At 41.1% G+C, this 17,616-nt stretch overlaps 1 protein-coding gene across 9 annotated transcripts in view; it reads right to left on the bottom strand.

Annotated features, from left to right (window-relative positions):
- The window catches only part of PIAS2 (protein inhibitor of activated STAT 2), a 170,338-nt gene that overhangs the window by 113,681 nt on the left and 39,041 nt on the right, over nucleotides 1-17,616 (bottom strand). For all 9 annotated transcript variants that reach the window (XR_004258857.1, XM_032245231.1, XM_032245229.1 and 6 more), the window contains one exon: nucleotides 4,241-4,325. Coding sequence is in view for 8 of the 9 variants with exons in the window: in XM_032245231.1 (XP_032101122.1) it covers nucleotides 4,241-4,325 (85 nt within the window). In the remaining variant the exon portion in view is untranslated. The remainder of the gene's footprint in view (nucleotides 1-4,240; nucleotides 4,326-17,616) is intronic.

Here is a 17,616-nt window from a genome sequence, read left to right as displayed (position 1 = left end):
TAACTATTCCTGGGCTACAGCCGCACCTCATTGCCGCCCTCCTCCCTGATCCCATACCTCCCTCAATAGCTCCCCTGCTTGTGTCCCCTTATTCATGGGTGCAGGACACCACCTCCCATCCCTTGCTAGAAGTCACTCACCTCTCATCATCCACTTAAAACCTAACCACCGTTATTCCACCCAGCACCAGTACCCCATCTTACAACAGGCTTTAAAAGGCCTAAAGCCTGTTATCATCTGTCTTTTACAACATGACCTTTTAATTCCTACAAACTATCCTTACAATTTCCCTATTCCACCTGTCCAAAAACCAGACAAATCCTACAGATTAGCCCAAGCCCTCCGTCTCATTCATCAGATTGTGCTTCCCATCCACCCAGTTGTATCAAACCCCTATACCTTCCTATTTTCCATATCCACTTCCACAACTCACTATTCTTGACCTGAAAGATGCCCTTTTTACCATTCTCTTATACCCCTCATCTCAGCCTCATTTCACCTTTATTTGGACTGACCCCGACATCCACCAGTCCCAGCAGTTAACTTGGACTGTTCTTCCCCAAAGTTTCCAAGATAGCCCTCATTACTTTAGTCAAATCCTTTCTCAAAACACTTTTGCTTCTGGATACCAGGTTTTGCCCTACTAGCCAAACCACTTTATAAACTTACAAAAGGGAACTTAGCTGAGCCCATAGACCCTAAATCCTTCCCCCATTCTTTCCTTTCGTTTGTTAAAAAAAGGCCCTGGAAATGGTCCCTCCACTAGCACTCCCCAATGCCTCCCAACCCTTTTCCCTTTGCATAGCAGAAGTAAAAGGCTGCGCAGCAGGGGTTCTTACACAAAAGCCAGGCTCACAACCAGTCGCCTTCTTGTCCTCACAGTCCTAGGCTGGCTGTCATGTTTACACACAACAGCTGTAATACTCCCAGAGTACCTTAAAAGTACAGGTTACCCCCCACTTACTCTCTGTACCTCTCACAACCTCCAAAATTTAGTTACCTTTTCACACCTCACATACTTACTTTCAGCCCCTCGCCTTCTCCAGCTTTATGCACTCTTTATTGAAACCCCCACGGTAACCATTGCTCTCACACCTGACTTCAACCAAGCCTCTCACTTAATACCTAACACAAACCCTAAACCCCATGACTGCATCTCCCTAATCCATATAGAATCCTCCCCATTTCCCCATATTTCTCTTTTTCCTATTCCAGACCCAGACCACACATGGTTTATTGACAGCAGTTCTTCAAAGCCCAGTCGGTTGGCACTGGCCAAAGCTGGGTTATGCTGTTGTATCCCACTCATCTATCAAAGCTGTCACACTTCTCCCCTCCACGCAAGCTAAACTAATTGCCCTAACCCATGCTCTTACTCTTGCCAAAGGACTACATGTTAATATTTATACTGACTCTAAATATACCTTCCACATCCTACACCACCATGCTGCCATATGGGCAGAAAGAGGTTTTCTCACTACACAAGACTCCTCTATTACCAATGCCCCCAGTAAAGGTCCTCCTTAGGGCCACTATCCTCCCAGCCAAGGCTGGAGTTATCCACTGCAGAGGACTCAGGATTCAAGCCACTCCTAAAAACTCACAGGGTATAGCCCCTTTGAACTCCTAAATGGCTGCACCTTTCTGCTTGGGCCTAACCTTATTCCAGACACCAGTCCTCTTGGTGACTATCTTCCAGTCCTCTAACAGGCCAGCCAAGAAATCCACCAGGCTGCTAATTTCCTCTTACCCACTCCAGATACCTGGCCATATGAAAACACCCTAACCAGAAGGTCAGTCCTAGTTAAAAGCCTAATCCCTTAGTCTCTGCAACCTCAATGGACAGCACCCTTCCTGGTAGTCTACAGCACCCCAACCACTGTCCGTCTACAAGACCCTCCCCAGTGAGTCCATCATTCCAGGATAAAGCTGTGTCCATCAGACAATCAGCCTGACTCCTCCACATCCTCCTGGAAGTAGCAAGTACTCTCCCCCACTTCTCTTAAACTCACCCGTATCCCTGAAGTGGAAGAGTAACCCAATATAAACCTAACATACCTTCTACTTTCATTAGGTATCTTTTTCCTAACACCACTACTATTTAACGCAGTCACCCCTACTTATACCACACCTCAGAAAGTCTCTGTTTGAGTGGTTACTTATAGATACCACACACTTCCTCATACATCATGAAAACAAAAGCTCTCTCCACACAGTTACCCCACTAAACCCCACTACAACCTTTAACAGCCACAGCCCTTGCTGGTTCCTTTGGTATCTGGGTAAAAGACTCCAACCACCCCCCACAGATTACTTTCTCATCTTTTCAGTTTACACTTCCAGTTCTGCCTAAGCCAAGGACTTTTTTTTCCTCTGTGGTTCTTCTTTTTGCATCTGCCTTCCTACCAACTGGATAGGCACTTCTACCCTAGTTTTCCTTGTTCCCAAAATTCAGTTTGCCAACAGAGACGAAAGCCTCCCTGTTCCCCTTGTGGTCCCGACACAAGTGGGTCATTCCATTGATCCCCTTACTTGTAGGGTTAGAAATTACTACTGCACTCAGCAAAGGCACAGCAGGCCTTACCACTTCAATTGTCACCTTCTGTAGCCTCTCTAATGATTTCTGTGCTAGCATTGCAGAAATAACTCAATCACTATCCCTTCTTAAGGCTCAAGTAAATTCCCTAACTGCAGTTGTCCTCTAAAGCTGCAGAGGTCTTGATTTACTAACTGCTGAAAAAGGAGGTCTTTGCCTATTCCTAAACAAAGAATGTTGTTTTTATGTAAACCAGTCTGGCCTCATATATGATGCCATCAAAAAACTGAAAGACAGAGCCCAAAAGTTTGATAATCAGGCAAATAATTATTCTCAACCAAGCTGGCCACTCTCTAACTGGATATCATGGCTCCTTCCATTAGCAGGACCCTTTATACCCATTTTTCTCCTTCTCTTATTCGGACCTTGCCTTTTCCGACTAACCTCTCAATTCCTACAAAATTGCATCCAAGCTATAACCAATCAGTCAATACAACAAAATGCTCCTTTTAACAACCCCACAATATCAACCTTTGCCCTAAAATCTCTTGGCAGTCTAAATTCTTTCCCATTTTTATGTTTCCGTGCTGCCCCCAATCCCACTCAAAAAAGCCCTGAGAAACATCGCCCCATCACCAGTCTGTGCCAGCCTTCCTAATATGCCACTGACCTTCACGCTTCATTTCTTTTTTCTTTGTATTACAAATATAAAAAGACAGGAATGTAAGATCTTTTAGGCTAGTTGACTGTGCCATGGACAGCATGGTAACCTCTGTGAACTGCACGTACACTTCAGATGAGTTCCTAGAACTAGGAAGTCTGAATTAACTGGAAAACCACAAAAGGAGAAGAAATGATCAACCCCTGCAGTGCCTAATTAACTTTGAGACATTCTTCAATTGTTCCTTAATTCTGCCTCAACTGATAAAGCAACTGGACTTTGTGACCGACCTTGGTCAACCTCCTGACTCCAGAGCCTATGACCCCCTCCCTCCCAGCTTGCAAAAACTGCCCTGAAGTGTAACTTCGGTAACTTTCCACTGCCTACCCCAAACCTATAAACACCAACTCCTATCCCACCACCCTGTGCTTACTCTCATTTCAGACTCAGCCTGCCCACACCCAGGCGAATAAATAGCCATGTTGCTCACACAAAGCCTGTTTGGGGGGTCTCTTCATTCAGAGCACACATTTAACAAAGATATTCTGAGGTTTTATTCAAAGGCTAACAATTTGTTCTAATAAACAGTATTAACTAAATATTTGGCTGAGTTTATTCAAAGTATACTACCCTTTCATAAGAGAGGCAGATCAACTGTTATGGACTGAGTGGTGTATCCCCCAAACTCACACATTGAAGACCTAACCCCCAATGTGATTATATTTGGAGAAAGGGCCTTTAAGGAGTAAATTAAAGGTAAATAAGGGCACACAGTAGGTCCCTGGTCCAATATGACTGTGTCCTTACAAGAAGAGCAAGACACCAGGGATGCACAGAGAAAAGGCCAGCTGAGACGTGTGAGCCAAGGAGAAAGGCTTCAGGACAAATCAAGCCTTCCAACACCTTGATCTTGGACAGAAGCCTTGAGAATTTTGAGAAATAAAGTGTTGTTTACACTGTCCAGTCTGTGAAATTTTGTTATGGCAGCCCTACAGGTGAATAAACCAATATTCATGAGAAATACATTCCAACATTCCTCTTACCTGGATATGCATATCTCTCTAACTTGTTGAGGTGTCAAAGCGAAAATAAAAAACTTCTCTTGAAATCGCTGAATACTGCTTTGAACTGGGAAGAAAAAAAAAAAGAAAGATAATATTTCAATAACAAATCCAATGCTACAACCACCTGCAATAACCAGGCATTTCTTAAAAAGTGCCTGCCAAATTCTGAAATTTGTAGTTAGAAGTACTAAACTACATTCATCTTGGGATCATGAGTAAAATCACTACAAAGGGGCTTCTTTAATGTTAACTAAGTAACCATTCTTTATTCCTTTATTCTAAAATACTAATGCAGGCCAGGCGGTGGCTCCTGACTGTAATCCCAGCACTTCAGGAGGCCAAGGCAGGTGGATCACCTGAGGTCAGGAGTTTGAGACCAGCCTGACCAACATGGAGGGACCCCCGTCTCTGCTAAAAATACAAAATTAGCCCAGCGTGGTAGTGCATGCTTGTAATCCCAGCTACTCCAGAGGCTGAGGGAGGAGAATCGCTTGGACCTAGGAGGCGGAGGCTGCAGTGATCTGAGACTGCAACATTGCACTCCAGCCTGGGTGACAGAGTACGACCCTATCTCCAAAAAAAGAAAAGAAAAGGCAAAATGGTCCTTCTATGTACTATTGCCCACAGTTTTCCTGCTACATGAACATAAACAAGTTGCCACTTGAATATCCAATGTCAGAGAGGTTCAACCGTAAGTCATACCAAGTCAGACAAATATTAATCCTATTAAAATATTCTTTTATTTAAGCACAGGCAGTTTATTATAGCAATTATCCTCCTAGAAATCATGTCATAAAATGGTTTATGTTTTTTCAGGACACTATAAAAAGGAGGGAAGAGAGGACGCCGTTTATAATGAAGGCTAAAAAGTAAAATAAAACGTTGGATTATAAACATAATTATGGAGCATCAAACACAGAAACATAAGTCTCTGCATTTCTTCCATTCCTATTCACTCCTCAACCCTTTCTTTCTTGTTCGGACTCCAGTTTTCAGTATCTACGGCTAAGGTCACCAATGATCTCTTAACTGTCAAATGTAATAAACTGTATTTTAAGATTACAAGTGAACATCCTGCATTTTAATCTTAATTAATGGCATGAGCACCCAGTCTGCTGAGCCAGAAACCTCAAAAGGTCTAACATAAGTACAAATGGAGTACCAAAAGAAGAGAGTGCAAATGAGGCATTAAAAAAGGAAAAATACTTGCAGAAATAATGAATCATAATCCTACCTTTGATGGAGAGAAAGGATTTACAATCAAACTCCATGTAAAATAATACAAAGAAAACTACCTAGTCACATCATAATCAAACCACTAAAAACCAACAACTATAAAATCTTGAAAGCAACCAGAGACCAAAGAAACAAGGGAACGGCAACACAAATAAAAGCCTACTTCTCATCAGAAGCAATACAGGCCAGAAGGTATCTTTAAAGTGGTGAAAAAATAAACTGTCAACTGAAAATTCAATATCAAAAGCAGAATGGAAGAATAACTTTGCAGATAAACAGAGGATTTAAGAATTTGTTGGGCCAGGTGCAGTGGCTCACGCCTGTAATCCCAGCACTCTGGGAGGCCAAGGCAGGCAGCTAACAAGGTCAGGAGATCGAGACCATCCTAACATGGTAAAACCCTGTCTCTACCAAAAATACAAAAAACTAGCTGGGCGTGGTGGCACGCGCCTACAGTCCTAGTTACTCGGGAGGCTAAGGCAAGAGAATCACTTGAATTCAGGAGGTGGAGGTTACAGTGAGCCAAGATCATGTCACTGCACTCCAACCTGGGTGACAGAGCAAGACTCCGTCTCAAAGAAAAAAAAAAAAATTTGTTGACAGCAGACATACATTACAAGAAATATAAAACAAAATTACCAGAATTATTTAAAAACATATAAATTCAAAACCGGATCTTTGGGAATGAAAATCACAACAGTAAGTAAGCGGTAAATATAAAATAGTATGCTGTATTTTCTTCTTGTAATTTCCTTAAAAATACTGTGAAAGTTAAAGTGATGGCACTGAAAGGCAGGATTTCTAACACAGGGAGGAAATATGAAAACAGCAAAAAAGGAATGGAAGGGGTGGATAAATTATCTCCCCAACAGTTGTGTTTCCTGCTTTATTCTGATAAACCTGATTAACTAAATCTCCCTAAAGACCGAGTCACTCTTAGCTTGCCAAAAGCAGCAGGTGTCTATACCTGTAAAGCTGGGCACAAGAACCTCTGTGAATTCACCAGGAGAAATGTCGGTATTTGAGGCCCTGTCTGGATGAGCGGAGTCAACTTATTCTGAAAAGTTCCCAAAAACCATGAACCTTAACCTAGAATGGTTCTAGAGTCATGTTATACATGTATGTTCCACATGTACTTTTATATTAAATTGTACTTACGTGTTGCACATATGCAACATATATGTACGATTTGTAGAATTTGCAGCTTAATGTTAGTATTTTATATCATAATAGACATATTCTTGCTGTGCCTTTAATTTTTCTGATGTATCTTTTACTTTACCTAGCATTTATTTGCTGTCAAATTTTCAATCCAGATTATGATCCCAAATAACCACCCTGCATTTATAGAATAATGGATCTGTGTCATTATACTATAGCCTCCAGGAACTTACAGCAACAAAATAGCCTCCAGGAACTTACAGCAACAAAAAGCTAGTGCATATGTTTTAGTAAAAATCTAATTTGTATTAACATTGACAGTTTTTAGGTAAGTCAATTTTATGATAGAACAGCAGCCAAAAGCATAGTAAACTTTCCATACAGTAAATTTGTTAGCTAAATGGTCATTTTAACATAAACCATGAGAGAGAGTGCAGGATGCAAAGTAAAGTATGCAGGTTTTGCAGTTTATTTTCTCCCCACTGTCTACAATTTGGAAATCAGGAAACCCAATTCTTCAGAGATTCCATGAATGCCTTTAGGTTAAGAGAAAACAAAAGAAAAAAAAGACCATGACTTAGGGCATGAATTAAATATGGCTTTATTCAAACCTTTTCCTTTTTCAACAACCCTTCATAATGTAGATTCTATTTTCCAAATATAACCACATTATCTCCCATTATGTCCTCCTTTTTATGTACACTTGACATACTTCCAATTGAGTAGTGGGGTCTTTATCACCCTCCCTTTGAATCTGAATGGCCTTTTATAATACCATCAACCAACAGTGTACAGTTTAAGTGACACTATATAGCTCCAAGGCTGAACCATAGAAATACCACATACATCTTCCTTGCTCTGTGGGGACACTCATTCTTGGAACCTAGCTCTCATGCTACAAAGAAGCCCAAATTAACCAGGTGCTATGGCTCACACATGTAATCCCAGCTCTTAGGGAGGCAGAGGCGGGAGGACAGCTTGAGACCATGAGTTGGAGACCTGCCTGGGCAATACAGCGAAACCCCGTTCTCCACAAAATGGAAAAAAAAAACAAAACAAAATGACAATAAATAAATAAATAAGCACAAGAAGCCCGAATTAGACCACATGAAAAAGCCACGTAAGGGTATTCCAGCCAACAGCCAAGCTAAGTCCAAGTCATCAGGTGGCATAGCTGCCAGATATGTCAGGGAAGATGCCTCCAAGTGATCTGGGCTTCCAGCCAAGTGCATCTCAAGGTAAGGTCTTCTCAGCTAAGACCCCAGACATCTTGGAATAAGAAACAAGCCACCTATACACTGCCCTTCCAAATTCCTGACCCAGAGTATTCATAAGCATAATAAAATACCTGCTTTACATCACTACATTTTGGAATACTATATTATACAGCAACAGTAAATAAAATAATGCCACAATGTTATGAATTTTAGCATAATTTTATCAATTCCAAATTATACTCAGCTTCATTTATAGTTACTAAATGAGTAGGCTACTGGTATGATATAATAGCTATGACTGCTCTAAATCTATAGGCCTTTTTTTCCTCTTTATTAATTTTAAACTTAACTAGACCAGAATATAACAATCCTATATCCTAGACTTAGCCCTATTGGTTACTATCCAAATTATTTAGGTGTTGGAAACAGGTTTATAACATTGAGAAGAATCCACATCCAGCCAATGGGTTGCTCAGTAAGGCTAGTTCACTTTCTGCAGAAAGGGTGTAACTCACTGGCAAGTCTTGCCACGAGAACACACCTGAACAAAGGAGACAGGGACATTTATGACTTTCATAACCTGAAGCAATCGCCCTACTGCTCTGTCCAGTTTCCACTGGCCAGAACAGAGCCTCACATTCCATGCTTAACCCAATTGGCTAAAAAATTGAAAGTTTCCTGAATAGATAAGAGGTAAAGAAGACAGGGAAGAAGAGGAAGCTACTCAGGAGAAGGCCAGGAGGGTTTCCAAATACAGAATGGCATGCACCAGGGTTTGGAGCTTACCCAGTTCTGTTCAGACATGCCAGAGCGAGTCAAGGTAGCTGATTTAGAGAATATATATACATGGGTATACGTTTATGCTAATAGCAGATAATGGCCATAGAGGAACAGACTGTAACTCCTTGTAATGTAGTTTAAGATATAAACTTTGAAGAGCTTTCCCGTATCTCACAATTCCCTCCTTTTTATTTCATAATTCTTCTTCAAATTTATTAATAGGCCCTTGCTTCGCTGTTTGGCTTGGATTTCCAACAAAAGTAATTTCTCTGGATAGGGTGGAGGGGGAGTTGGAGATAGGTTAGCGAGGGTAGTATTAATAAGACTTTTCACAAGTCTCTGAACACAGGGTATAACACAACATCCTACAAGAAGTAGTAAACTTAATACTGATGCCAAAGTGTCCTTCCATTTGCCGAACCAGTTCTCTAGCCAGTTTGAAATGGGTTTTTTTATTCTGGTATCTTGGCTAGTTCATTAGTTAGGGCCATAAGTCCCTGTAAGGCTCTCGTGTTACTTCCACCTGGAGCTGTTATTTGGAATGAAAGCACAGCATTGGGTCTTAATTATTACGCAAACACCATCCTTTTCAGCTAACATCATGTCAAGAGCAATCCTGTTTTCCCACGTCATTTCCCACTGCTCTGCAATTCCCTTAACAGCATCCTTGGTATAGTTAACAAATCGTTGTTGATTATAATATACCAATCTATGTTTTTATTTATTGTCACCCACCAGAAGAGTGCTGATTCAAATCCAGCAGCTATCTAATCTCTGGCCATAAATTCATTTTGAACTCCTCTTGGGACCCCAATTGCAACTAAGTACACATGAGAATCAAAGAACCCACATGGGGCTCCTCATGTATGTCATTGGTGGGTTCCCTCTATCTTTGCTTGATGAAATGCCAAAGTAAAAGGGACAGCCAATTGGACTAGAGTGCAAGTACCACTCCAGTGATTTGACAGAGTGTCCAGTAAGGGTCACCCACAATACCACCATACATCTGCTCAGGGATGGCTGATGGAAGACTGATGGGTTAGCTCTCGAAAGTATCCCACTTCACTGCATCCTGTGAAATTTCCAAGGAATATTGAGTTCTCCTTCTCCTGCCATGAGAGACACAAAGCGAACCCTACCTGGGAAGATGGAGGTTGAATGACCTCTGGGGGCTGACCCTGCAGAGTGTTAGACCTCAGGATACAACAGAGAGAGACAGTTTGGCAAAGTCCATGGTTCCAGGCAGTAGAATCTTGAAAGAGAGCTATCATGCATTCCAGGTCTGTCTGGTGAAAGGACCACTTCAGTGGGAAGGGGACAATCTGGGCCTCTGGCCTGCCATGTGCACTAATAGTCGCTTTTATTTAGCACGCAGATAGAATATTTAATCCATTCTAACCAGGCATTTGCATCTTGATACTCTGTCTCAATAGCTAAGGTTTGTTTCAGATCGTGTATCTGCAGTACCAATACCTTTGTTTTATCATTAGGGGTGGGAATAATTGGAACAGCTGATGTTCGATCTAAGGCTGAAATGGCTAGGATTGGAGAAGGGGAAGGAGGAAGAGAGAGAAGGTATATTTAAAACATACCTACAGGATATCTTTCCGGTCTACATTTGCCCCAATGCCATATAGGCAATTTATAACAGGTTTGCTATCCATAATTGTAGAAATAATGATAGAAATGAGGATAGGGTTACATTGGTAAATTTTGCAATCAGAGGTAGAGGTCCCTTTAGTGAAGTAGAGGCTAGATCTGAGATCAGTACAAATTCCTCCTGCAGAGGTCCAGCCACTATATTGGGTATTGTATAAGACGTTGTCCCAGCCATTGCACGGCTGCCAGTCAGTAGGGACAAGGAATCAACACCTGGGCTGTAACTTGTCCCATCGATGAGGACTGGGAACTGCCAAACTGGTTAGGGGGCCACGGCGTAAGTATTTCTCTGAGGAAGTTAACTGTCTTTGACTATGTAACGTTTCCACAAGACATTACTAGGCAAGTATCAAAGGTTATAACTTGAGGGAATCTGATCTAGGTATATTAATGATAAAATGAGGAGGAGCAAAAGGAAGGAAAGAAAAATATTAAGTAGAAATACATCAAATTTTTCTTAATTTTAACTTGGTAGGGCTCAGTCTGGGAACAACTGCCCAGAAACCTGAGGGAGTGGATGCATTCTTTACTCAAGTATGGTGGGCCCATCCCTTCTCGGCAGTGCAGACAGCAGTCTCAAAGGTCAGCAGCACAAGTCAGGGTCCTTCCCAAGCTGGCTCAAGCTTCCCTCCTTTCATCCTTTAACGAAGACGTGATCTCTAAGCCAACACTGGTGTACTGGAAATTCCAAAGGTGGCGCCTGTGCTAAAAGACCTCTGGTTTTAAGACAGGAGAGGGTAGAAGACAGGCCAAGGATATAATTTCTAAGAAACTGATCTTTGGTTTCAAATGTAGGAATATCAGCTGAGGAATGTAAGTAATGCAGTCCATATAGCATCTCATATGGAGATAAATTTATGTCTTTCAGGGGAGCCATCCTGATCCTAAATAAAGCAACAGGAAGGCATTTGGTCCACGGTAACTAAGTTTCTAAAATTAAATGATTTTTAACTGTCTAATTCATTCTTTCTACTCTCCCTGAGGTGGAAAGATGCCAAGGAATATGACATTCCCAATCTATGTCTAATGTCTGGGCCAATTTCTTAATGATATCTGTGGTAAAGTGAGTTCCACTGGCTGAGTCAATGTTATTTATCAATCCAAATCTGGGTACAGCATGCTTAACTAAGGCCTTTACTACATTATTAGCAGTAGCTTTCAAGAAAGGAATAGCTTCTACTCAATGAGTGAGATGATTAACTATCACCAACAAGTATCTTTATCAGCCTACTGGTGGCATATCAGTGTAACCCACTTGTATAGTTTGGAGTGGCCTTAACCCCGGAGTTCTTCCACCCAGAGGTAATTTCTTCAAAGCCTGCTTATTTGTTTTCTTGCAGATGAAGCAGCCATCTGTGACCTGCTTGGCCAGAGTATAAATTACAGTACATCCATAGTAAGAACTGCATCAAACAAAGCCTGAGGGCCCCAGTGTGTGTTCCCTGGTACAGATCAGATAAGGATTGTCTCCTAAGGGGCTTGGAGAGCACCACCCTCTGGTCCAGAAGAATCCATTTCCCATCTGCATTTTTGTTAGCTCCAATTTCTGTCAGTTTCTCCTTCTCAACAGAAGAGAAAATAGGAACTATTTTAGGAGAAAGAAGGCAGGGAGTTAGATTGGCTCAGTGGCCACAGCTGCCTTTCTGGGTCACCTGGTCTGCAAGGTTGTTTCCCCAGCTTTCAAACAAAAAATCATGTTGATGTCCAGGGACATGTACGACAGCTATTTCTTCTGGTAATTGGAGATTGTTCAAGACATGAACAACCGTGAGATGATAGCTTGAAAAAAGGGTAAAAGCAGAGCAACCACCTGTGGTGGGGTAGGCGAGACTTCCGCCTGCAGTGGGGGAGGCAGGACTTCTGCTTGTGGCCATGTGGTAGGTGCACTAGGCATTAGAAATGGGGGGAGATGATTTAAAGTGTCCCATCGGTTGCTTTCTCTTTCTAACTTCTTGGCCACATCTATTTCTTGTTTTAAGTCTTTAAAGGGGTCCAGAGACACAGGCCCTGGCTGCCAGCATAGGGCATACTTATTTCCTCTGAGGACATTGAACTCTTGTTGTTAACATACATTATTAAGAGCTAGCAGACCCAGGCTTCATCTGAGCTGAATTTTGGCCAGAAAATGGCAGGTTTTAAGATTGGCTCCTGGGGCCAAAGAAAGCAACAATATTTGATTATCAGTTGCTTTTTCTTATGTTTGGTCCTTTCATTCTCTTTCCAGTACTTCAGCATGTGTCCTAATGGACTATTGGGAGAAACTGGATCACATCTCACTTGTTCCTGCCTTACTTCCTGTTCCGGGCTTACTAGAAGTATTTCCCATATTGGGTGCTAAACAGACTTAATACACCCCGTCCCCCACCCCCCTTGCAAACCAGAGAAAAAAATCTCTCTCAGCAGACCCAATCCCCCGGGTCTCCTGGACCAGGGACGTCTTATCTATCTGTTTCCCAGAAGCCCCAATTCCCCAGATCCTCCAGATCAGGGATGTAAGTCTTACCTGTCTATTTCCCAGGAGGCCCAATCCTCCAGATCAGGGATGTCTTGCCTATCCTGTCCTTAATCGGTTCCTAAGACTCAATTTCTTACACCAGAAGTGTCCTGCCTGTATCCTTTTCCCCAGGAGATAACCTTTCTCCCTTCCATTTTCCCTCCTGAAGGTTATACACACTCATCCCACATTAACTTCGTCTTAACTGTAACTATTCACTCACACACACATTCCCTTCAAGGGCTGACCACACCAAGGAAGTACCCTGCCACCCTCTTGGGGTTTCTCCTACTTTGGCTTGTGCACAAGGTCTCCCAGTCACCACGGCCTTACAAGTCTCCCCTGTGTTGCTGAGAATCCAAACATATTCCTTGCACCTGGTTAAGTCCTGGCTCCCTCCCCTGGGGCTACAGCAATAGGGTGGTAGGGCACCTCTCCACAAGAGAGGACCAAGGACTGCCCCAGAGGGGAAACAGAATCCCTGTACAGGACACCAAATTGTTGGAAACGGGTTTATAACGTCGGGAAGAATCTGCACCAAGACAACGGATTGCTCAGCAAGGCTAGTTTACTTTCTGCAGAAAGGGTGCAACTCGCCGACAGTCTTGCACAAGAGCACATCTGAACAGAAGAGACAGGGACATTGATAACTTTCATAAACTGATGCAATCACCCCACTGATGTGTCCAGTTTCCACTGGCCAGAACAGAACCTCATGTTCCATGCTTGACCCAATTGGCTAAAAGCTTGAAAATGTCCTGAATAGGTAAGGGGGAAAGAAGATAAGGAAGAAGAGGAAGCTAGTCAGAGGGTCAGGAGGGTTTCCAAATAAGGAATGGCATGCACCAGGGTTTGGAGCTTGCCCAGTTCTGTTCAGACATGCTAGAACAAGTCAAGGTAGCTGATTTAGAGAACATATATACATGGGTATATGTTCACGCTAACAGCAGATAATGGCCATAGAGCCAAGAGATTGTAACTCCTTATAATGTAGTCTAAGAAACAAACTTTCCCATCTCTCACATTAGGAAATTGACAAATCTCTCTACTCCTCATTTCTAATGGGAGTAACACTTTTCTCACCTGCCTTTTTAAGACTCTTCTGTGGATTAAATGCAGTCTGAAAACAGTAAGATACTATACATGTAACATATTTCACTTCTAGAAGTCCTCATCAAAAGTCTAAGCTTTTTAAAAGATATCAAAATTTCAGGAAAAAAATAAGCAGTTCAACAGATAACATGTTGCCACCTATTTGATAACAATGACTTTATCTTCATAAGATATTTAGGTCAAAAATTAATATTTTAAGATGCTTAAATGTTAAATATACTTAATATAAAACCTGCCAAGTCATCCCCCACCATCATCCCCTGCAAGTATTATATTGACACCTTTTAATAAACTGGTTTATGTATTTCAATAAGAATGCTTCCTAGGCCAGGTGCAGTGGGTCACTCCTGTAATTCCAGCACTCTTAAGAGGCCAAAACAGGAAAATCACCTGAGGTCAGGAATTCGAGACCAGCCTGGCCAACATGGGAAAACCCCGTCTCTACTAAAAATACAAAAATTAGCTGGGCATGGTGGGCCATGCCTATAATCCCAGCTACTGAGGAGAATGAGACAGGAGAATCACTAGAACCCGGGAGGTAGAGGCTGCAGCGAGCTGAGATCATGCCACTGCACTCCAGCCTGGGCAACAAGAGCAAGTCTCCGTCTCAAAAAAAAAAAAAAAAAAAAAAGAATGCTTCCTATCAACTACTACCCAGGTTAACAGGGGCTCATAAGGCTAACATAGAGAAAAGATAAACCAAGAGGTTTTATAGGTAGCTTTGCGGATTAAACTGGTTAATTCTAGCCAATCTGACAGTAAAATAATTCATAACGTAACAATGAATGAACCAGTTTAATTACTCTGCATTTTCTAAATTCCTGAGCTATTTAGGTTCTTATCACCAACCAGCAACTGTATTATCACCAACTAAAGAATATCTTCTCCCACTGCAATACTACACTAAAATAACAGGTCGTATGGGTAGGAGCAGGACTTCTAAAACTCAACTAAAAAAAAAAAAACAAATCAAAAATGGACAAAGGACTTAAATAGATATTCCTCCAAGTACATACAAATGGCCAATATGCACATGAAAACATGCTCAACGTCACTCATCATTAGAGAAATGCAAATCAAAACTTTAATGCGATACCACCTGACACCCATTAGGATGGCTACTATTTAAAAAAAAATTTAAGTGCTGATGAGGACAAGGAGAAAATGGAACCCCTGTGCACTGCTGGTGGGGAATGTAAAATGTTGCAGCTGCTGTGGAAAAATGTATAGTGGCTCCTCAAATGATTAAAAATAGAATTATCATGTGACCCTGCAATTCCACTTCTGGGTATATACTCGTAAGAATTAAAAAACAATTTTGAAGAGATGTTTGTATATTCAGTCGTAGCAGTATCATTCACAATAGCTAAAATGTGGAAACAACCCAAGTGTCCATCGGTGAATAAATGAATAAAACATGGTATATACATACAATAGAATATTACTATGCCTTAAAAGAAAAAAAAATCCAATATGTGACAATATGGACGAACCTTGAGGACATTATGTTTAGTGAAATAAGCCACTCTCAAGAAGACAAATAATATGACATAAGTCAAATAATAAGACATATAAGTATGATTCTACTTATATGAGAAATCTAGACTTCTCAAAATCTAAGAAAGTAGGATGGTGGTTGCCAAGAGCTGAGGAAAGAGGGAATAGTGAATTATTGTTTAATGGGTACAGAGTTTCAGTTTTGCAAGATGAAAACGGTTCTAGAGATAGAGGGAAGTGATGGTTGCACAATATGAATATACTTCATACCACTAGATTTTAAAATGCTCAAAACAGTATGTATTTTATCACAGTAAAAAAAATGGGGGCTGGGCACGGTGGCTCATGCCCATAATCTCAGCACTTTGGAAGGCCGAGATGGAAGGATCTCTTGAGCCCAGGAGTCTGAGACCATCCTAGGAACATGGCAAGACCTGGTCTCTACACAAAAATGTGAAAACTAGCTGGACGTGGTGGTGCATACCTATGGTCCCAGCTACTCAGGAGAATCACTTGAGCACAGGAGGTTAGGCTGCAGCAAGCTGTGATCTCGCAACTGCACCTGCACCTCGCCTGGGTGTGTAAGAAAGAGAAACCCTGTCTAAAAAACTTGGCAGGGCAGGGCACAGTGATACAGACCTATACTCCCAGCTACTCAGGAGGCGGAGGCAGGAGGTTCACTTGAGGCCAAGAGTTCAAGGATTCAGTACACAATGATCATGCCTGTGAACAACCACTGCACTCCAGCCTGAGCAAGATGATGAGACCCCCATCTTTTTAAAAAGTAAAAAATAAATTTTTAAAATTGGGAGAAAAAATGTAAATTTCTTCAAAAATAAATGAGGGCTGACCCTCAAACATGTGGAAATAAAGATACACACAAAAAAAGAACATTCTCATACAATTATAACAGAAGAAATAAATACAATCAATATAGGCTCTCTTCTATATTAACAAACGAGTTCATTTTTGATAACCTATTTCTTAACATACTGGAACTAACAAGCACAAACAATGCTTTTAAAACACTTGACAATTGCATCTACATAGTAATATTCAATCATTCACAAATAAAGTTTTCACTAAACACTGCTTTAAATTATAATTCTATTATATACACACCAAAGTTTTTCTAATTTAATGAGATTTAAATAGAACATAGCAAACCTGAGTTATTTGTAGGTGATTTAACCATACAGAAGTCATCATTTTATTAATAATCACCAGTGATGATTCCTCTTCATTTTCACTACCACCACCCTACTCAAAGCCTATTATAATCTTCTACAAATGAAACAGCAGCCCCATCTCCTGCCAGTCTCCCACCAGTATGGAGTTAGTCAACCTAATCACTTTCAACCCCCTTCCTCTACTCAAAAATGCTCACTGGCATCCTATCTCTGAGTGAGCCCAGGCTGTTTCCTAGCAAACCTATATTTTCTCAAGCCCCCTCCAGGGCTTACTCTGTTCAAAGCAGTCTCTTCACTGTCAGGTCTCACAAATAAACCATGTTATTATTTTCTATTTCTGTGACCATTCACAGCTCTTCACTTTCTTGGAATTTCTTCTCCTACAAATTCTGCCAATCCAAAGTAGGAACATTCATCCTTCAAAGCTCCCTCAAGTCTCACTACAAGAAGCCCTGGCTGAATTATCCATTCATTAGGCCAACGCAATAACTGAGCTTTAGATGTACAATTGATAGCACTTCATCACACAAACACATATCTGCTTGCTACTTATTTCTAATGTGAATATTATCTCCCTAACTAGGTAACAAACTCCTTAAAGCACATCTCATACTTCTGGCTTCTTCACAACTAAGACCACATAGCCACAACCAAATAAAGTCCTTATTATATACTTGTTAACTGAGTTAATAAAAATAATATAGTGTCTAAATTAGAATATTCCACTTAGACGGCTTTAACATTCATGTGCATATCATTTGCATCCTTTTTAATTGTATCCAGAAACTTAATGTGTGTGTCCTAATGTTCAGGAATTCAAGGATAAAAAGAGAGGTTGATCCTCATTAATTTTTTTACCTTGTGGATTAGCAAAAATTAAAAGACCAAAAATACAATGCTGATGAGGGTAGAGAAAAAAAAAATCTCCAGACACAAATGGAGTACAAACTGGTACAATGCTGTTGAAGCTACTGTCAAATCTCCCTCTAAAGGTGATTATCGAAATAT

The sequence above is a fragment of the Sapajus apella genome, unplaced genomic scaffold, assembly GCF_009761245.1.
Source record: "Sapajus apella isolate SASKATOON/1434 unplaced genomic scaffold, GSC_monkey_1.0 scaffold57, whole genome shotgun sequence".
NCBI lineage: Eukaryota > Metazoa > Chordata > Mammalia > Primates > Cebidae > Sapajus > Sapajus apella.
This window is presented reverse-complemented; position numbering and strand designations above follow the sequence as displayed.